This window comes from Amblyomma maculatum, chromosome 1, assembly GCF_055883805.1.
Source record: "Amblyomma maculatum isolate TAMU_Amacu chromosome 1, ASM5588380v1, whole genome shotgun sequence".
Lineage (NCBI taxonomy): Eukaryota > Metazoa > Arthropoda > Arachnida > Ixodida > Ixodidae > Amblyomma > Amblyomma maculatum.
In genome coordinates this window covers 153,485,647-153,507,850 of record NC_139344.1, presented here as the reverse complement: position 1 = coordinate 153,507,850, position 22,204 = coordinate 153,485,647, and the positions used below count along the sequence as shown (strand labels likewise).

The 22,204-nt window shown below is 47.8% G+C and overlaps 1 protein-coding gene across 1 annotated transcript in view; it reads left to right on the top strand.

Annotated features, from left to right (window-relative positions):
• Positions 1 to 22,204, top strand: part of LOC146204647 (DNA topoisomerase 2-alpha-like) — a 70,770-nt gene that overhangs the window by 11,809 nt on the left and 36,757 nt on the right. The window contains exons 5-9 of the mRNA XM_084604912.1: positions 12,269 to 12,517; positions 13,394 to 13,588; positions 15,276 to 15,623; positions 16,699 to 17,850; positions 19,269 to 19,648. Of these exons, the coding sequence (XP_084461038.1) occupies positions 12,269 to 12,517; positions 13,394 to 13,588; positions 15,276 to 15,623; positions 16,699 to 17,850; positions 19,269 to 19,648 (2,324 nt within the window). The remainder of the gene's footprint in view (positions 1 to 12,268; positions 12,518 to 13,393; positions 13,589 to 15,275; positions 15,624 to 16,698; positions 17,851 to 19,268; positions 19,649 to 22,204) is intronic.

Sequence of the window (22,204 nt, the reverse complement as noted above, 5' to 3'; positions counted from 1 at the left end):
GGCTAAATCCAGTGGATTCGTGCGCCACTGACCACAAAGCGAAAAGTGCTGCAGGAAGGCAGGTATCCCATTCGCGCTTGTTTTCATAGCACAGTCCCCTCAGGACGCGTTTGAGAACAGAATGGCATCTTTCTACTGTTACGACCGTGCATCCGCATTTGCGCGCTCTATTGTTCGCCTGTGGGCATGGATAAGTGCTGTGGATATGTGCTGTTGGTACAAAGGCTCTAAGTGAGCCTGTTTCCATAAATCCTTTGTGTAAGCCTGTTTTGCCTTGTGAAAACCCTGCAAATGCCAAATTGACCCTGTCAAGAGAACGTCTAGAAAAATACAAAGGAATGTCGTCCTGCGGGAAAAAGCCGGAAGTGCTTTCTTTTGTTCACCCTTCCCATCGAGAAGCCCTATCGTCCAGTGAGGAATGCCTACTGTCCAAAAGGACGGGAGCCGAGTGCTTGCTTGGACATGTGGTTGAGTTTCAGATAGCTCAAGCAATTTGGCCTACAACAATCAAGACAACGCGACAAGCAACAGCGAGCTTCAAGCGTTCACGTGCAGGCCATTAAGTCGTCTGTTCATGCAGCAGCTGCGACTGCTGCCCTCCGTGACTCTTCTGGCGGGGGAGGAGGCTGTTACGACCGTGCATCATCCGCACTTGCGCGCTCTATTGTTCGCCTGTAGGCATGGATAAGTGCTGTGGATATGTGGGGTTGGTACAATGGCTCTAAGTGAGCCTGTTTCCAGGAATCCTGTTTTGTAAGCCTGTTTTGCTTTGTGGACACCCTGCAAATGCCAAATTGACCCTGTCAAGAGAACGTCTAGAAAAACACAAAGAAATGTCCCCCTGCGGGAGATAGCCGGAAGTGCTTTCGTTCAATTGTTCACCCTTCCCGTCGAGAAGCGCTATGGTCAAGTAAGGAATGCCTATTGTCCAAACGAGGCGACAGAGTGACACGTCCGCTGACGTACAGGACAAGAAACGAGCAAGGTGATTACGGCCATTAGAGGATTTCCTGGGAATGCCGGACAAGAAAGGAGCATGACGCATACGGCCATTAAATGGTTTCCCGGGAATGCAGGAAAGATTTGCAATTGTCGAAAAGGGACAATGCTGGGAGCCGTATGCGGCGCGCACGTGTACTTGGGTTTCTGAGAAGTAAATCCACTTGCCGGAACCAGCCTATCGATTCTTGGCTGAAGAATAGAAATGTACCTCCTCGCCGTTCCCAAGCTTTTCCCGCCAACAAGTGACCAGGCTCAACGAAACAATGCCGGGCCAGTCAGTGCTTCAGACCATCAGTGCAGTGATGTGTTCGATTGGATGCCGATATCTGAGGGGCGTGCCCTGGATTTGGTTGGTCAGCATCTTCAGAGAGGGGCTGGACATGGGGGGTTTTAAGGACGCTGCAGAGCACGAAATGTCGCTCTGAGCCCTGGGCAAACGGCTCATCCAGTCGCTTCTCGCTATGAACTATTAACGCTTGCCATTTTGCTGATGTACCCTTCTTTTTCGTGTAAATAATCTTGTAAATAAGTTTCTCAAAGTGCCATTAAACCTGCTTGTACATATTTCACCAACTTCGAAGATTCAATCCTACTTCAACCCCGAGTCTCTGCACGCTACCAAGTGAAGGCCGGGTCGACGTAGCCCCAGCGTCACGACAACTGGTGGCAGCGGTGGGATCTGGATCTACAAGCTACAACATCTGGTGATTCGAGGTGGATCAGAATCTACAAGCCACAACATCTGGTGATCGGAGGTGGCATCTCAAGCAACAAGCAGGAGCAACAATCGGCCAACAAGAGAGCAGCTCGGAACATCGATCGCATGTGTGGGTGAGTGCTTGGCTTTTCTTCTGATGTGGACCAGGTTCTAGAACAGGGTTAGATTTTAGAACTGGTAAAAAGTGTTGAAACGCCTTTAGGTTTGGTAGTTTGCACAGTTGTTTTGGAAGTAGCCGACACTCGGAGCGATCATGGACCTACAAAAGCTGCAGAAACCGGACCTGTTGCTATTGTGTGAGGAATTGGGAATTGATACAAGTGGTTTGGCACGAAAACCCTTGATTATAAAGGCAATCACTGATCTGGGAACCGATGATGAGGAGCTCAGTGAAGCATGGAACCTCATCGGTCAAAAAAAGGAGCAGCTCAGACAGCAGAAAGAGCGGGAAAAAGAGGAAAAGAAGCGTGAAATTGAAAGAGAAGCAAAAAAGCTGGACCAAGAAATTGAGCTCCGGAAATTAGACTTAGAGTTGAGCAAGAGGTCGGGCAATTGTCCCCAGCTAGCGGTACCTCTTCTCAACAAGGAGGCAGATTTCAAGATGTCAAAGTACATGCAGCCATATGTGATATCAGGGGATATCGGTCTGTATCTGGCTAACTTTGAGCGAACCTGCGAAAAACTGTCCTTCCAGCGAGACACTTGGTCTCAGAGATTATTGACGGTTCTGCCCTGCGAGGCAGCGGAGGTTGTCGCGCGGCTAAGCAAGGAGGACGCGGACAACTACGAGAAGGTCAAAGCTTGCCTTCTGAGTAAGTATAGGCTTAGCGCCGAGGCGTTCAGACAACGTTTTCGGAACGCTACTAAGTCCAGGGACGAGAGTTACCCTGAATTCCTGTAGAATTTAAGAGCTAATTTGTGCGAGTGGCTAAAGAGCACTGATTCCTACAGTGATAGGGACGCTGTTGTCGAGAGAATTCTTTTGGAGCAGTTTTATAACTGCCTCCCAGAAAAAGAAAGAAATTGGTTACAGGACCGAGGCGAAGTTAAGTCGGCAACTGAAGCTGCCGAACTTATTGAGGAGTATGCTTCGCGCCGACAATTCAGCAACCCAGCAGTGGATAGGCCCCGCAATCCCAAGTTCAGTGTGAATAACCGTCAGAAAAGGCACTTCGCTAGATTTGCAAACGAAGAAAGGACGGCTTCTTCAGGCAAACGCCCTAGAAAGGACGGCAGTGAGAAAAGTGGGGAAGTGACCAACGCGCAGAACACAAAGAAAAAGCTTGAGGCTAGGAAGCCGCTCACATGCTTTAGGTGTAATGAGCAGGGTCACATTGCCGTCAACTGCCAGAGAGAAAAGATTGCTTTCTCGTATGTCAGTGACTGCGATGAAAATATGCAGCTTTTAGAACCCTACCTGCATGACCTAGTAGTCAACGGGAAGCCTTGCAAGGTACTGCGCGATTCGGCCGCAACGATGGATGTTGTCCATCCGGCGTATGTGTCGCCTTCCGACTATACAGGACAGTGTGCGTGGATCCGCCAGGTAGTGGAGGAACAGAGTGTGTGCTTGCCAATCGCGAACGTGGTCATCGAGGGCCCTTTCGGCGAGTTAACAACCGAGGCTGCCGTTTCAGAAAAGCTGCCTAAGTGCTATCCGTATTTGTTTTCCAACAAATCGGACATGCTACTGCGAAAGAGGGGCATCCTTTTCGGAGACAGTGTTGTGCAAGCATTAACACGTTCAAAGGCGCGAGAACTAGCTACACTGCTCATACCAGAAAATTCCACAGCGGAGGAAACGGCAGTTAAAACAGTGGTCTATGTGGAAGATAGCGGGTCAGAAAACTTTGAGAGCGAGGCATCTCAGATAAGTCAACTTGAAAGTGAGCTTGATGAGACGCGGAATGCGGACGTTTTTGAGAGTAACCTCTTGCCGCCAGTGTCTAGTAATCTCACGAGACTTTTAAGTGGAACCCGAGAGAACTTAGCTATGGAGCAAGCCGTGGTAAATCTAACGTTAAACCTTCCCGAGGAGATGGGGGACAACTTGATTTGCCTCAGCGGAAAAGGAAGCAACGCTCAGGAGCTTTTCAAAAGGACGGAGCAGAGAGGAGAACTAAAGAAATCCCAGTTGTCCGATCTAGGCGAGATAATAACAGAGTTTGAGGCCTGCTTCGTGGACAGGCCAGGCAGGACTGATTTGACTGAGCACGATATTGAGCTGACTTCAGACGTGCCAGTGCGATCAAGGTGCTACCGATTTTCTCCAATACAAAGAGAAATTCTGGATAGGGAAGTAACTCGCATGCTGGAATTGGGAGTAATAAGACCCTTGGAAAGCGATTATGCTTCGCCTATGATCTTAGTAGAAGCTCCAGGTAAAGACCCTAGGCCTGTGGTAGACTACCGAAAGCTAAATTCTCTCACCAGGGATCAAGTGTATCCTATTCCGAATATTGAGGAGAGAGTAGAACAGGTCAGTAGAGCGGCATATGTGACTACGCTGGACCTTACTCGAGGATACTGGCAAGTACCGCTCACTGAACGCGCCAGCAGATACGCGGCTTTCGTCACTCCGACGGGCAGCTACCAGCCAACAATGATGAGTTTCGGGCTCAAAAATGCTCCATTTTGTTTTTCCCGACTCATGGATAGGGTTTTAAAGGGGTGTGAAGCATTCGCGGTGCCTTATTTAGACGACATTGCGGTTTTTTCCGACTCATGGGCGAACCATATGGTACGTCTAAGAGCTGTACTGAGCCTTTTGCGTCAAGCTGGACTAACTGTAAAGGCCGAGAAATGTTGCCTGGCAAGGGCGACCGTGGACTACTTGGGTCACAATGTAGGTCAAGGTTTCAGGAAACCCAGCGAGATTAAGATTTCTGCGGTAGCAGACTACCCGCGGCCGAGCACGAAGACGGAAATTCGAGCATTCCTGGGTCTGACTGGATACTACAATCACTACATCCCTAACTATTCAGCTTTGGCCAGCCCTCTGACCGACGCTCTCCGCAAGACAGAACCGACAAATGTAGTCTGGGACGAACAAAAGGAAGCCTCCTTCGTAAACCTGAAGGCTGTGCTGATTAGCCGTCCGGTATTGCGAGCTCCAGACTATGCCCGAGAATTCACGGTCCAGTGTGATGCCAGTGATCGAGGGTTAGGTGCTGTTCTCTGCCAGAGAGATGACGACGGTAATGAGCACCCCGTGCTCTACCTGAGCAGAAAACTGAGTTCTAGAGAGAGGGCTTATTGCGCGTAAGAGAAAGAGTGCGCTTGCATTGTATGGGCCATTCAAAAATTGCAGTGCTATCTTGGAGGGGCCAAATTCACCGTAGAGACGGACCATTGTCCCCTGGCTTGGCTGCAAACTGCGACATCGAAGAACAGTCGCCTTCTTAGGTGGAGCTTGATTTTACAGCAGTACAATTTTGAAATAAGATACAAAAAGGGGAAATTAAATGGAAATGCGGACGCGCTTAGCCGCTGTTTCTAAGCGGTCCGAGGTGTTCCTCGCCATGTATCCAAATTGATACTCAGGTTCTTTTTTTTTTCGTGCGCTTGAATATATGTGACTATGTAAAGCAGCACGTTTGGTTTTCGAGGCATACGTGGGTCCTGAACGTCTTGAGAGTGGGCTTTTCTCGAACAACAATGGCAGTTTTCTTTTAACCTGGTCTCTTCAGACGGAAGCCGAGTGCTTGTTTAGACATGTGGTTGAGTTTCAGACAGCTCGAGCAATTTGGCCTACAACAATCAAGACAACGCGACAAGCAACAGCGAGCTTCAAGCGTTCACGTGCAGGCCATTAAGTCGTCTCTTCATGCAGCAGCTGCGACTGCTGCCCTCCGAGACTCTTCTGGCGGGGGAGGAGGCTGTTACGACCGTGCATCCGCATTTGCGCACTCTATTGTTCGCCTGTGGGCATGGATAAGTGCTGTGGATATGTGCTGTTGGTACAAAGGCTCTAAGTGAGCCTGTTTCCATAAATCCTTTGTGTAAGCCTGTTTTGCCTTGTGAAAACCCTGCAAATGCCAAATTGACCCTGTCAAGAGAACGTCTAGAAAAATACAAAGGAATGTCGTCCTGCGGGAAAAAGCCGGAAGTGCTTTCTTTCTTTTGTTCACCCTTCCCATCGAGAAGCCCTATCGTCCAGTGAGGAATGCCTACTGTCCAAAAGAAGACGACAGAGTGACAGAGTGACATTTCCCAGGTATGCAGGAAAGATTTGCAATTGTCGGAAAGGGACAATGCTGGGATCATTATGTGGCGCGCACGTGTACTTGGGTTTCTGAGAAGTAAATCCACTTGTCGGAACCAGCCTATCGATTCTTGGCTGAAGAATAGAAATGTACCTCCTCGCCGTTCCCAAGCTTTTCCCGCCAACAAGTGACCAGGCCCAACGAAACAATGCCGGGCCAGTCAGTGCTTCAGATCATCAGTGCAGTGATGTGTTCGATTGGATGCCGATATCTGAGGGGCGTGCCCTGGATTTGGTTGGTCAGCATCTTCAGAGGGGGGCTGGACATAGGGGGTTTTAAGGACGCTGCAGAGCACGAAATGTCGCTCTGAGCCCTGGGTAAACGGCTCATCCAGACGCTTCTCGCTATGAACTCTTTACGCTTGCCATTTTGTTAATATACCCTTCTTTTTTCGTGTAAATATTCATGTAAATAAGATTTCTCAAAGTGCCATTAAACCTGCTTGTATATATTTTACCAACTTCGAAGATTCAGTCCTTCTTCAACCCCGAGTCTCTGCACGCTACCAAGTGAAGGCCGGGTCGACTTAGCCCCAGCGTCACGACACTACGCTGTTGCTCTGCGGATGGTGGATCGAGCTATGCACTACCTTAATGCCGCATCGCTCGAGAAATGAGGTGGTGAGGACACTTGTGAAAACGCTACCCTGATCACTTTGGACCTCGGAAGGGAATCCAACTCGTGCAAACACTGACAGCAGCGAATTCACTACACTCTCGGACGTCACCTCGCGCAGCGGAACAGCCTCTGGAAACATTGTGGCTGTACATAACATAGTGAGAATATAACGGTACCCTGACTATGTCACAGGAAGTGGCCCAACTACATCTATTACTAACCGGTGAAACGGCTTGGTAATGATTGGTACTAACACCATCGGAACTATCCACTTATCTTGCGCCTTTCCAACCCGCTGGCACGTGTCGCATGACCGTACAAAATTTTCCGTGTCCTTAAAACATCCAGGCCAATAGTATTCTTGCAACAGCCTCTGCTTTGTTTTCCTTATTCCAAGGTGACATGACCACGAGCTGCCATGGGAAAGTCGCAGTAAGTCTTCGCGGTACTTTTGGGGAACGACTAATTGGTCCCGCTCTACTCCGCGCTTATCCTTGAATAAGCGATACAGCACTCCCTTTCTCATCTCGAAAGAAATATTCTTTGCTGTCTTAGTGGCGTGGTGGCGCTCCCTTATCTCCTGTATCTTGGGATCATTGGCTTGCTCCATAGCTAAGTCCTCTCGGGTTCCACTTAGAAGTCTCGTGAGATTACTAGACACTGGCTGCAAGAGGTTACTCTCAAGAACGTCCTCATTCCGCGTCTCATCAAGCTCACTTTCAAGTTGACTTATCTGAGATGCCTCGCTCTCAAAGTTTTCTGACCCGCTATCTTCCGCATCGATCACTGTTTTAACTGCCGTTTCCTCCGCTGTGGAATTTTCTGGAATGAGCAGTGTAGCTAGTTCTCGCGCTTTTGAACGTGTTAAAGCTTGCACAACTCTGTCTCCGAAAAGGATGCCCCTCTTTCGCAGCAGCATGTCCGATTTGTTGGAAAACAAATACGGATAGCACTTAGGAAGCTTTCCTGAAACGGCAGCCTCGGTTGTTAACTCGCCGAAAGGGCCCTCGATGACCACGTTCGCGATTGGCAAGCACACACTCTGTTCCTCCACTACCTGGCGGATCCATGCACACTGTCCTGTATAGTCGGAAGGCGACACATACGCCGGATAGACAACATCCATCGTTGCGGCCGAATCGCGCAGTACCTTGCAAGGCTTTCCGTTGACTACTAGGTCATGCAGGTCATGCATGTAGGGTTCCAAAAGCTTCATGTTTTCATCGCAGTCACTGACATACGAGAAAGCAATCTTTTCTTTCCGGCAGTTGACGGCAATGTGAACCTGCTCATTACACCTAAAGCATGTGAGAGGCTTCCTAGCCTGAAGCTTGTTCTTTGTGTTCTGCGTGTTGGTCACTTCCCCACTTTTCTCACTGCCGTCCTTTCTAGGGAGTTTGCCTGAAGAAGCCTTCCTTTCTTCGTTTGCAACTCTAGCAAAGTGCCTTTCCTGACGGTTATTCACACTCAACTTGGGATTGCGGGGCCTATCCACTGCTGGGTTGCTGAATTGTCGGCGCGAAGCGTACTCCTCAATGAGTTCGGCAGCTTCAGTTGCCGACTTAATGTCGCCTCGGTCCTGTAACCAATTTCTTTCTTTTTCTGGGAGGCAGTTATAAAACTGCTCCAAAAGAATTTGCTCGACTACAGCGTCCCTATCACTGTAGGAATCAGTGCTCTTCAGCCACTCGCCCAAATTGACTCTTAAATTGTACAGGAATTCAGGGTAACTCTTGTCCCTGGACTTAGTAGCGTTCCGCAACCGTTGTCTGAACGCCTCGGCGCTAAGCCTATACTTTCTCAGAAGGCAAGCCTTGACCTTCTCGTAGTTGTCCGCGTCCTCCTTGCTTAGCCGCGCGACAACCTACGCTGCCTCCCAGGGCAGAACCGTCAATAATCTCTGAGACCAAGTGTCTCGCTGGAAGGGCAGTTTTTCGCAGGTTCGCTCAAAGTTAGCCAGATACAGACAGATATCCCCTGATATCACATATGGCTGCATGTACTTTGACATCTTGAAATCTGCCTCCTTGTTGAGAAGAGGTACCGCTAGCTGGGGACAAATGTCCGACCTCTTGCTCAACTCTACTTCTAATTTCCGGAGCTCAATTTCTTGCTCCAGCCTTTTTGCTTCTCTCTGAATTTTACGCTCACGCCTCTTTTCCTCTTTTTCCCGCTCTTTCTGCTGTCTGAGCTGCTCCTCCTTTTTTTGTCCGATGAGGTTCCATGCTTCACTGAGCTCCTCATCATCAGTTCCCAAATCAGTGATTGCCTTTAAAATCAAGGGTTTTCGTGCCAAACCACTTGTATCAATTCCCAATTCCTCACACAATAGCAACAGTTCCGGTTTCTGCAGCTTTTTTAGGTCCATGATCACTCCGAGTGTCGGCTACTTCCAAAACAACTGTGCAAACTACCAAACCTAAAGGCGTTCCAACACTCTTTACCAGTTCTAAAATCTAACCCTGTTCTAGAACCTGGTCCACATCAGAATAAAAGCCAAGCACTCACCCACACATGCGATCGATGTTCCGAGCTCTCTTGTTGGCCAATTGTTGCTCCTGCTTGTTGCTTGAGATGCCACCTTCGATCACCAGATGTTGTGGCTTGTAGATTCAGATCCCAACGCTAGTCACCAGTTGTCGTGACGCTGGGACTGGGTCGACCCGGCCTTCACTTGGTAGCGTGCAGAGACTCCGGGCTGATGAAGGATTGAATCTTCGAAGTTGGTAAAATATATACAAGCAGGTTTAATGGCACTTTGAAAAAACTCTTTTACATGAAAAAAAGGGTATATGAGCAAAATGGAAGCGTTAAGAGTTCATAGCGAGAAGCGTCTGGATGAGCCGTTTACCCTGAGCTCAGCGCCTCATTTCGTGCTCGGCAACGTCCTTAAATCCCCCTATGTCCAGCCCCTCTCTGAAGATGCTGACCAATCAGTTCCAGGGCACACCCCTCAGATTTAGGCAACCAATCGAACACATCACTGCACTGATGGTCTGATGCACTGACTGTCCAGTATTGTTTCGTCGGGCGTGGTCACTTGTTATCCGGTAGAGTTTGGGGAACGGCGAGGAGGTAAATTTCGATTCTTCTGCAAAGATCCACTAGGTTGGTTCCGGCAAGTGGATTTCCTTCTCAGAAACCCAAGTGTACGTGCGATCCACGAATACTGCTCCCAGCATTGTCCCTTTCCGGCAATTCCAACTCTTTCCTGCATTCACGGGAAATCCTCTAATGGCCGTAATCCCCATGCTCCTTTCTTCTCCTGTACGCCAGCGGACATCTCACTCCGATCGTCTCCTTTGGGCAATAGGCATTTCTCACTTGATAATAGCGCCTCTCGACGGGAAGGGTGAACAGTTGAACAAAAGCACTTCAGGCTATTTCTCACAGGGCGACGTTTCTTTGTATTTTTATTGAAGTTCCCTTGACAGGGCCAAGTTGGCAGTTGCAGGGTCACGACAAATTAAAGCATGCTCACACAAAAAGATTCATGGGAACAGGCTCACTTAGAGCCCTTGCACCAACAGCACATATCAATACCATGCCCACAGGCGCACACTAGTGCGCGCAAGCGCGGACCATGCACGGTCACAACAACGTGTTGAAGGCGAGAATTGTTTATCAACATCCATTTGAGCACAAATCTGTCTGAAAGTAGGATCATTCATGCACTTGCACGTGCAAGCCAAAATTTGAACGCGTGGCTGCATCTGCTTGGGCAGTAGAGCTTCGTTCTGTTCTATGTGGTTGTAGTGGGAAAGAGCTGGGTATATATCGAGAGCGAAGCCTGCCGTCCGATCTCCCGGCGCCTCTTATTATCCTGCACATTTTGGAGCCAAATGAGAATCATCTACCGCTTACTGATGCTTTAATCCACTAAGCTTAGACTTCACCATTTTTTTCTTGACTGTGTTTTTCTTCAAATATTAGGCCATGCCGTTGGACCAAAGACAATCAGACACCTTTACAAAAATGCTGCCCGCAGCTTGGGTATCTAGACTTTGACGTTAACTGCACAGATGGGGAATTGCTTCATTTAATAGGGGCAAGTTAAAAAAATATATAGCTGGTAACAAAGACTCATGGTCTCTGGCGTTCCTGTATTGCTCCATCGACCAATCATACCGGCAAATAAAAGCAGTTTTTCAGTGCCTCACATTAGACAAGCCAGGGTTATCAAATCCTCGAGATAAAGTGTATTGCGGGCAGCTTCTTGATTAGATAAGGAATGTTTTCACGACGAACTATAGATATACTTTTTCTTTCCGGAAAAAAATTGTGTTTGGCGGTATGAATGTGGGCGGAGATCACTTAGGCCCCAAGTTAGCTCGACTATAGATCTCCAGTGAAGGAGATCTTGTGACTGTGAACTATACGTCTGTTGAATGGGGCTCAGAATATTGGCTTCAAACGGTGTTTAATCCCTCAGCAAGAAAGAAAGAAAGAAAGAAAGAAAGAAAGAAAGAAAGAAAGAAGGAAAGAAGGAAAGAAGGAAAGAAGGAAAGAAGGAAAGAAAGAAAGAAAGAAAGAAAGAAAGAAAGAAAGGAAGAAAGGAAGAAAGAAAGGAAGAAAGGAAGAAAGGAAGAAAGGAAGAAAGAAAGAAAGAATGCCTGCATCGTTCTCGCTGTCTAAAATGTAGAAGTCCTTACGTAAAAGGCTCTTTTGCTGCAGACCTGTTAGAATCGAGGATCGAAGGTCAATTTACCGTGAAACTTCACTTGAACGAATTTCAAGGGACCTCCGGAAAATGTTTGTTAGGATGAAAGTTCGCTGAATTGAAATAAGGGCGTGCAAGGTTGATCTGCAAGAAACATCGGGGGTCAAAGTTGTATCTCAACTCATTTGTCACTGCGCTCATTTGTAAGCAAGTAATGCAGTAACCTCTTGCAGCCCTTTCGAAATTAGGCCTGCAGTGGTCTTAAACAAAACCACTGTGTTTTAGCTCCCGTGAACCTTGTCCGACACAACGGTCTGCTGGGCAGCAAAGGCCTTCATTTTCTCCAAGCAGATCACTGCTTCAGCAGATAATGGTTAATCAACATGCATAAGTACACCTTCCTAGTAGAACTGATGCTCTCGCTATGGCTGGTTATGACTGTCGAGCCAATTAAGTGTGCAATGCCAGCTATGGATTTGACTGGCTACAAGCCAATTAAATCCATAGCTAAATGACGGCCACTTTTCTTCACGATGTAATGAAAAGTGGTTCTAAACGTAAAAATACGCCACAAAAAATGCGAGTTGTGCTTGTTGAAGTGCTCAATATGACGTAAGAGACACAGAATGACGTCGCGGGAAATGTTTGTAGAACTGAAATGAGCAATAACTAATTTCGGTAAAATGAAGGGCATTTGCATAGCGTTCAATGGAGCTTCGGTGGGGGCATTTAATAAAGTTCGTACAACTGAATACTTCGTATAAGTGACGTTTGTTCAAGTGGTATTCCAATGTATTTCGAATGCCGAAAAGCACTTTTATTCATTTGAAGGCATGATCCTAACTACATTTTTTGCTTTCTTTTGTATTCGGGTCCTTGTTTGCATGGCTACTTCATTTGAAAGGAACGAAGCGTGCACGCCACATGAAATTGCATGCAGCAGTGCAAGTGTGCTTCGCGGCGCCTCGTGACTGGTGGGGATTCTTGGTGGTTTGTGGCGCCCAGGTATACCTTAACGGAAAGAAGATAAACGTGAAGAGCATGAAAGATTATGCAAAGTTGGTGTTGGATGGAATTGTTGACGGCAATGGAAAACCACTCATGGTAGCCCACGAACGAGTCAATGAAAGGTGGGAAGTCGCAGTCGCGTGCAGCTCCCAGGGGTTGTTCCGGCAGGTCAGCTTCGTCAACGCCATCGCCACAACCAGAGGCGGAAGCCACGTTAACTACGTCGCCGACAATCTCGTAAGGAAGGTATATCTTCGATCTTTTTTTTTCTTTTCTAGCCGATTTGCATTGTGGTAGCTTCTTTGGCAGATTCAATCACTGTCTGCGCTGTAAACACACGTTGAGACTCATCGTGCAAGTGTGCGCGCGAATAATTAACGGGCACACGGCTTCATCACCAGCAGCGTTCATAATGCTTTATGGCGTATGCTAGGGCAAAAAACTAGACTTAGCTCATGAATGGACCACTTTCTCTCTTGTAATGGTCTTTGTGAAGCGGTCCCTTAAAAGCTGTAATTTTTTAACGCGTTAGCTTTATTGCGGTTTGCAAAATCTGTTCGTCTGGGGATGTGTTACGCCGCCACAACACTCCACGAGGATGCCAAATACCCATCTACTTTACCTCACCATCTATAATCACCACCTAAACAGCCCGCCTTCATGATAGGTGTAGCAGCCATTACCAACATTGTTCTGTCTAGCTTTATACTGCAGGAGCTTCACCTATTCCGACCTCCCAGAAGGCCCTACCCAGAACCTGACCACTCATTTCCACCCTCCAAGACATATCCGCCCAAGAGAACCTCAGACCCCCCCCCCCCCAATCACTGGAACAATAATAATAAAAAAAGACAAAATAGGAAGGCGGTCCACGCAGAAGCGACACGAACCAATGCTAACGAATCTTTGTCGCTTCACATCGTTTGATCGCGTTTACATTTTAGCTTCTTGCCTTTTAGTTATTCATTGATGACTGCTGGCACAGCGCGAATAGCATAGTCTATACGCCAGTCTTTGATATCAATGCATTCCTTTTGTGGCACGAAGTCTGCTGCAGAACGAGAATGCCGCTTTCTGTGGCCGACTAATGGTGGGTGACTGGCGTCTTAGCTCCTTTTTCAGGTCCAGGAGAGCGTCAAGGAAAAATCCAAAACTGGTGTGAAGGTCCTGGCGAAGCAGATCAAAGACTGCCTGTTTTTGTTTATTAACTGTGTCATCGAGAACCCTGTATTTGACTCTCGGGCCAGAGAGAAGTTGACGCTTTCAGCCAGGAAGTTCGATTCGAAGTGTGAACTCAGCGAAAAGTTCTGCAATCAGGTACGCTGCAATTACTCCATGCTCGTAGCTTCAATTACCGCGTTAAGTTTAGTTTTTAGTGAGTTTTTAATCACGCAGAGACATCTGCGGTGTTACACCCAGCAACAATTTCAGTTGCACAAGGGTCAACATTTTCCTTATCGATGGTGTTTGAAAATGTCTGTGCAGGCAGCCGAGCCATATCCTGATCATTATTTGATACTGTGCATGAAGTCATTTTAGAGAGGTTTGATTTCACTTAAAATTGTACCCAAATAGCTTGTTATAAGATATTACGTGGCTCTTTGTGGACAGTTTGTATATGCTGATTGTCAGGACGATAGCACGCTTAGAGTAGATGGTCGCCGGCCTCGGCTGTCTTTATCAGACGCTCCCCCTAAGTCAGCAGCTCCTGGTCTTGCGCATCCGAGGTATAGACAACGCAGAATCCCAGAAGGTGCATGATGGTTGGTTGGAGCTTTGAAGGGTCAAGGAACCTGCAGGACACTAGATCCAGCATGAAAGCATGCGTAGTTATAAATTTCCTTAAGTTCGCAAAGTCTCGTAGCCGTAACTGCTAAGGTTTCAATGTCTAAAATAAAATGCTGATTAGGAAAACAGCGTTAATCCAGAAATCATTCTACAAGTCTGGCTTAATACCAGAGCAGAAAATATACAAGAATGGTTATTTTATGTAAGCCTGCCTGAGACTACCGCTGCGGCATACAAGGTCTATGTTGTTTGTAGTCTTGGATCAGTGCACGGTTAGGGCGCTCGGCAGCTGAGCCCAATGACGCAAGTTCAATCTCAGTCGCGGCGGTCGCATTTTGATGGAGGAGAAACGCGAGATGCCCGTGTTCTGTGCAATGTGCACGTTAATGAACCCCGGGTAGCCGATATTTCAGGAGCCCTTCCACTACGGCGTCCATTATAGCCAATGTTGTTTTGGGACGTTAAACCCTCTCATACCATACCAGTCGCATCGCTATTCATATGCTACTGCTGCACGTTTACGCCCCCATTTACGACGTCACCGCGCATTGCACCCGCAGATAAAGGGCACTCGAGAAAGAGTTATATGGGCTTCGTGGCGCTCAGTTTGTTTGGCTGCGTTCCAACTTGCAGACATTTTCTAGCAATGAATAGGGTGCGTAACGGAGACTGCACTGCTGCTTATAGGCTTGTTCATACTGTTTACTAGGACAAGCAGGGCGTAGAAAGAGGCAGAAGAAATAGGGAAAGGTTTGGTTTGCCTTTACGTGTCGGAACGCGATGGGCTTTGCGGCAAACCGTTAAGGGGAAGTAGGATGCGTTATTATGGCCAGCGACGCATTGTTTCATGCAGACCGTATGGTTCAGCGATTCGGAGTGATTTCGGCGAGTTAAAGACAGCTCTGTGAACTCGAGTCATGATACGTGTACATTTTCTGCATTTAGTCTTGATAAAAGCGCGACCGCCGCGGCTGGCATATGAAACGCGTCAACGCGGACTGCGTAACCTAATGTCAAAGCCAATGATCGAGCCTCCGCGACGTGTGCAAAAGGCGTGGAGCAGGTCAACCTGATAGTCGCCTTCGTACAGTAGCAGCGCAGTAATCGTAAACAGTAGCCTACAGAAAGCAAAGTTATGCAAATAAAAATTTGGCATCACATAAAAGAAGCACGTTCACACACGGCAGGTTTACTCGGCTTCTCGTTTCGCCCGCAGGTGCTGAAGTGCGGCCTGGTGGAGTGCGTCATGTCACGGGCGACAGTGAAGGCTGAGAAGGCTGAGAAGGAGATGGGCACGAAGTGTTCGGTCAAGAAGCTGAAGGGCATCCCCAATCTTGAGGACGCCGACGACGCCGGCACGAGGAACTCGATCGACTGCACACTCATCCTTGCCGAAGGGGACTCGGCCAAGAGCCTGGCCATCTCTGGGCTCTCTGTGCTGGGCCGCGAGAAATACGGCGTCTTTCCGCTCAAGGGCAAACTCATCAACGTGCGCGAAGCCACCCACAAGCAAATCCTTGAAAATGCGGAAATCAACAACATCATCAAGATCATGGGCCTGCAGGTGAACTACGCGAGGGCGCTTGTATGTTTGGCAACTCCTTGAATGGGAGGTTCGCTTAGTTACGATGTATGTTACGAAGCACATTTTACGTGGAATGACGCTTGATTACAGCCATTTTAATTCTTAGTTTGAAATGTGGTCTGTCATGTATATTCATCTTCCATCCGTACCCCATTGCGTGCCCACTATGATGAGAAGTGTTACTCAAACGCGCGATGTGCGTCACTTGTTGTGGACGTGTCCATCAACAACGCACATTAGGCAACGGATAATCATGAAGGTGGGCCTGCGGTGGAATCGCGATAGTGATTATGAGAAATGGACAATGGACAATCGCTATACTGCCAACCTTCTCGAATACATAAGCACAACTGGACTGCACTCCTTTTAACTTTCTATCTCCTGCATCCCATTCCCCCTTTCTCAACTTATGCCTTGTGGCAAACTCTTCGAAAAAAAAAACGCGCTAATTTGAGATTCCTAAGAGTGCAGCAGATAACGCAGCGGCAGGTTCCGTTCGAATTCTCGTCTGTTGGCACGTGACGCCGATCCCGAAAAACCAACTGCTCACCTAGGTATACGCGTGTTTCCTTTTTTTTTAGGCACCGCGGGAGCATAGTGATTACGGTGCTCGATTACTGCACCCAAGAAAGTGGGATCATATCGCGGCCACGACGGCTGCTTTTTTTTTATTTAAAAGCTAAAAACAAGGCTCCTGTGTACTGCGCGATGTCAGTGCAGTTTAAAGAATCCCAGGTGGTCACAGTTTCCGAATTCTTCCACTACGACGTCTCCCATGGCCTGAGTCGCTTTGGGGCGTACATTAAACACTAAACCAAACCAACCAACATAGTGTTTCCTTGTAATTTCTGTTCTTTTTTTTTCAGACTTACTTGTGTTTCCGCAACAGTGTTCTATGTTTCGCAATACTTGGTACTTGGATATAGCTTTTATTTTAAAAGCTGGTACTGGATAAGCCGAAAGACGAGATGAAATGACATATCCTGTGTTTTAAACCAGTGAATGGTTGGCGAGAATGTGAAATTTAAGTTGTATTTCCTTTTACTCTGCGTAGTACAAGAAAGCGTACGAGTCGGTTGAGGACCTGAAGTCTCTTCGCTATGGCCGGCTTATGATCATGACAGACCAAGAACAGGACGGGTCGCATATCAAGGGGCTGCTGATCAACTTTTTCCACTACTACTGGCCTTCGCTACTTAAGCTGCCTTTCCTCGAAGAGTTCATCACGCCCATAGCCAAGGCAAGCCGCGAAAACATGAAGATTTCATTCTACTCCGTCCCAGAGTTCGAAGAGTGGCAAATGGCCACTGCCAACTGGCAGTGCTGGAAAGTAAAGTACTACAAAGGTCTTGGTACCAACACTGCCAAGGAAGTTAAAGAGTACTTCATGGACATGCCTCGACACCGTATAACCTTTCAGTATCAGGGCAACGAGGACGACCATGCCATCGAGCTCGCCTTCAGCAAAACGATGATCCAGCAACGAAAAGACTGGCTTCGGCACAGCATGGAAGAGAGCAAGCAGCGTCGCGAGATGGGCCTGCCCGAGCCCCACATGTACTACAGCAACACGAAGAATGTGACGTACCAGGACTTTGTGAACAAACAGCTCATCCTGTTCAGCAACATGGACAACCAGCACTCCATTCCATCCCTAATCGATGGCCTCAAGCCGGGACAGCGCAAGGTGCTGTTCACATGTTTAAAGAGAAATGACAAGCATGAGATCAAGGTAGCCCAGCTGGCTGGATCCGTGGTAGAGCACTCCGCTTACCATCATGGCGAGGAATCGCTGATGTCTACTATCATTAACCTCGCGCAGGAATTTGTTGGTAGCAACAACATCAGCCTCTTGCAGCCTATCGGCCAGTTCGGCACTCGGTTGCATGGCGGCCAAGATGCCGCAAGCCCTTGGTACATCTTCACGATGCTCTCACCTCTTGCACGTTTCATTGTACCTGCCTCTGATGATCCCATCCTGAAATACCTATACGACGACAACCAACGCATCGAGCCGGAGTTCTACATTCCCGTGCTCCCGATGGTGCTCGTGAATGGTGCGGAAGGTATTGGCACTGGTTGGACCACGAAAATACCAAATTACAATCCACGCGACATCGTTGCTAACTTGCGGAAGATGATTGCCGGTGGAGAACCGACCGCTTTGAAGCCATGGTTCAAAAACTTTAGCGGATCTATAGACCAGGTGAGGAACGTGACGTATCAGTGATAGGATTCTCGTCAGTAACAGTGGTGGTTAGGCAACGGCTGTGTGCCTCTACTCACAAATTTATGGCGTTCTCGTTTGCGGCGGTCGTAAACATCTGTCCTGGGATCTTTGTGAAGGTTAAAAAATTTTGAAGTCAATCCGGAGCTCTGCATAGGTATGGTTTATTTCCAGGATGTAATGCAGGCAAGTAAATTTAACATTTCAGATAGTGTTGAAAGATTCAATAGAGGATGTCCCTTAACCCTTTGAGGGTTTTTGTCGTACACGTACGGCGGCGGTTTTCCCTCCCGCAAGGTTTTCGCCGTACCGGTACGGTTTCAATCCTCCGTTTGAAATTTCGCGCCCCAATGACAATGCATGCTCACTGGGAGGTGCTGCCACCTCCTAGGGCTTACAAGAAGCGCTTCAAATGTATGGCGCTGCCTCCTTGCGAAGATAAACAGAAGTGATTCCTAGCTACAACCTGGTCTGCGGCAACGCCGCTGCCCTATCGCGGTTTCGGTTTCGCGATGTGATCGCAACCGAGGCGCGAAACTTGATTTCTATCTTTATGGGCGCTTCCGTGCAGGGAATAAACAACTGATTCCTAGCTGCAGGTTGTAGCCCGGTTTGCGGCAAGGCCCTTGCATGGTTTCGGTTATCCCCCCCCCCCCCCCCCCCGCGATCGCAATGGAGGCGCGCAAAACTTGTTTTTTATCTTTATGGTCACTCCCGGTGCAGGGGCCACAGAAACCGATTTCCATCTTTATTGGGGCTGCTGTTAGCTTGCTTATCACCGACGCTCACGAGGTATTCCTGCTCCCCTAGTTGTTTCCTGAGGTTCTTGAGTTTGCAGTGTGCAGCAACGTTGACACCAAAATACGGTTCCAAATATTTTTCTACACCTTTTCCTTAACTTTACTCATATTGAACTTTCAAAGTCCGCAATAAAGTAATTTGACCATCTGGGGAAATTTTTTTCAAAACAATTCGACCCTCAAAGGGTTAAAACATGGTGCAATGATGCCATCTAGTGGGAGGTTACGTACTTGGCCGCAACAGATTCAGATTTACCTGTTCTTCATATGTAACATGTTAGGCTTGGTTCACATTAAGCGTTACCAGTGGCATTGTTTCTTCAATATCCGATGCCCATGCAGCTTATGCCTGTTAGCCAGGAACATGAACAAAAAGCATCATGTCCAATCCCTGTGCCTTCTATTAACTTTTCCCTTTTTGTGGGTTTCAGAGAAGTTAGCTGCCTATATAATGCCATAGATTTTCATTGGTAAGACAACAGAAGTCTGGCATTTCGAAAAGATTGTGCTATATCAAACTGCTTTTCAGCCAGACGCGCCATTCTAGTCGCATTGTTTCTGCAGTACGTGATTAAGACCCTTCACTGCTCTGCACAGGTGGAGCCGCAGCGCTTTATCATCAGTGGCAGAGTGGCTATTTTGAACTCCACTACCATCGAGATCACGGAACTGCCAGTGCAGATGTGGACCCAGACCTACAAGGAGTCTGTGCTCGAAACATTGGTGCAAGGCACCGAGAAAGTGCCCCCGCTCATCACCGACTACAAGGAGTACCACACGGACACCACCGTCCGGTTCGTGGTTTCTATGACGGAGGAGAATTTGTCCAAGGCGCGCGAAGACCTGCACAAAGCTTTCAAACTGCAGACATCGCTGACCACGTCCTCTATGGTCCTGTTTGACTCGAAGGGCATCCTGAGAACGTTTCAAACGCCTGAGGACATTTTACGCGACTTCTTCGTAACTCGTCTGGAAGGGTGAGAACATCTTGATATCAGCGTCCCCTTGCGTGAGACAATATGCTGCAAATTCCTGGTCCATGAGCTGCATACGGGAACCAGCTAGTGCATAAAATATAGTGGCGATGCTTCATTATATCGTAATTTAAGCTGGTTGATGTTATCAGTGTAAGCAGCCAATATCATGTATCCCATGGCACTGACAGCATTCATCTCTTTAGTATCTCTCCGCTGTTTGTCATGCTTGCCGCGGGTAGAGGAGTATCAAACGGGCGTACTACACTGCGCGTAATGTACGTGTTGTCTCTTCGCCATTTTCGATAGATATTTTCTACTGGCCTTCCAACTCACGCATGACAGCATGCCATTAGTTGCCGTTTTGCCATGACAGAAGAAAAACGTAGCACGAAGACAAAATCGATGCTTTGTGCAGTTGTTCATCATGTGCAAGCATCATGTGTTCGCCTCTGATAATCGCTGGTCTAAAAACAAAACGGGGGTAGGGGGAAAGAGGGCTAGGGTAACAAATTTTGAGGCTATACAAAGTATGTTATGTGCTTCATCTGCACGTAAGGTCCGCCAGAGCAAATGACTAAACCGGTACTTAATAATAGTTAATCTCTATTTTAACGTAGCACCGAAGAGTCGCTAAACGCCTTTTATCACAATTCAAACCCATCGCTAGCGCGATAATTAATGACGTATGAAGCTGGGAACGATATCAGTGAATACTTGTGACGTCACAGAACAGTGGCGTACTATCAACGGCACCGTGACGCGCGACATCGGCCAGCAGCTGCATCGGCGTTCGATTAGGCATATCAGCGAAACCTTCCCGCCGATAAGACTGCGGCATGACTGGGTTCACTTTGTACTCTACTCAAATTACAAATAAGCGACATGATAGAGTATTTCACATGTTCACACATAGACACTCAGCGTAGCCACCGATAGAATTTTTAGCGGACGCCAGTGTCCTCCTGCGACCAGTAGGCATGCACGTCCACGGTGTTGAGCAATATCGGCGATTGTGCAGAGAGAGTTCGGGTGTTTTAGCGAATGTAAGAGATGTAGATGACCACTGGGTAAAGTTTTTGTCGCCAGTGATCTGAAATCGACGATTCTTTACTTCTTAGGACAGGACATACGCAGGAATGAGCGGGAAGCATCACTGCCAGACGGCGTGACCTGGCCCCGTATTCAGAGTTTGCGTTGTTTTCAGTGTCCTTTTCGCCCTCATCTAATTGGTAGAAATGCCAGAACCGGACGTGGCAGTTCGGAGGCAGTGAAAAGTGCGACAGAAACCAGGCACCGAGTTACGCTATGGTCACATAAAAAAAAAAACTGTCACTAATGTCACAAACCGATCGGATATTCCCGCTAATATTGGTCGATTCAAAGTCCCAACGGGTTCTGGCCAAACAGGCAAGGGTGGCGGTTTTGTTCAGCGGGGTCCCGATCTAGAGACTTCACTCATGTAAAGGGCTCTTTTGGGCCTGCACAATCATTTCTCTTCATTAAAAGTTTTCACTGCTATCAGTCGGAGCGGAGGCTGCTGGACAGGTCACAGTTTATTTTTTGTGAATTGCTATAGGATCGTGTGTTTCGGCTCAAAGCGTTTGCGTCATTCACATAGGGTAACAGGGTAAGCTTTCACCTCAGATGCTGAAGACCTGAATGAGGTAACATAGCCAACATGGTGGTGCGCTTTAAAAGCGCAGTCTCTCACTTTGGTGTGAACTCATTGGTGTTACTGCGTTCTTCGGCATGTCAGCAGGCTATAAATTGGGTGCTGGACTTTTGTTCCCTTATTTTTCCCATAGCAAATTGGATGGATGACAATTTATGGTCTGCTTTTCATTTCATTGGCCTTCCACTATGGCGTCTCTCACAGCATGAGTCGCTCGCTCTGGGATGTTAAACCCCATAGACAAACCAAACAACCACCATTTTGTTGGATGATTTGGCAGCTCCTAGGCCTAACGAAAAACAAGGGTTCGCTGCGGAAATGGTTGGATTCCTTGAAACCAGATGGTGCCACTATCAGTGAAGCTGTCATTGTGTTCATATTCCCCAGCGAAGCATATTCACCAGGCGGCACCGGCATTCATCGGTGTTTCTTGCAGAGTTATCGCAGTAAAGCAAGTAACGTACAATTAGTGCAAAATATACTATTTTACGTAATATCGCATGGGCCGGCCCTTGTCACAGACAAGCCAGCGTTGGCATTGTCGTAGTTGTAATGCGAAAATCAACCCGGGGCCCTATTCTCGACAATTCGCCATTTTGTTCAAACTGTGACGTACGCGTGACGTGTGCAGTAGGACGGTGCCAGGTTACGAAAGCACACAATCGGGTATTAAAAAGGACGGTGCTCCTGCAGGAACCGATACTTTGCGGTGCATTCCATGATTCGGAAGCCTCGGGTTGCATAAAGGCGAGTGAAGTATGTTGTGGCGTTGCGGTATTAGTGTGTCATGACATACTTGCGGTCGAACATTCGGCATCAGCTACGCACTGAAAGGCTGCGCGAGTTTCAGCTAGAGAGAAAGAACGGCAATGGAATATTCGCAG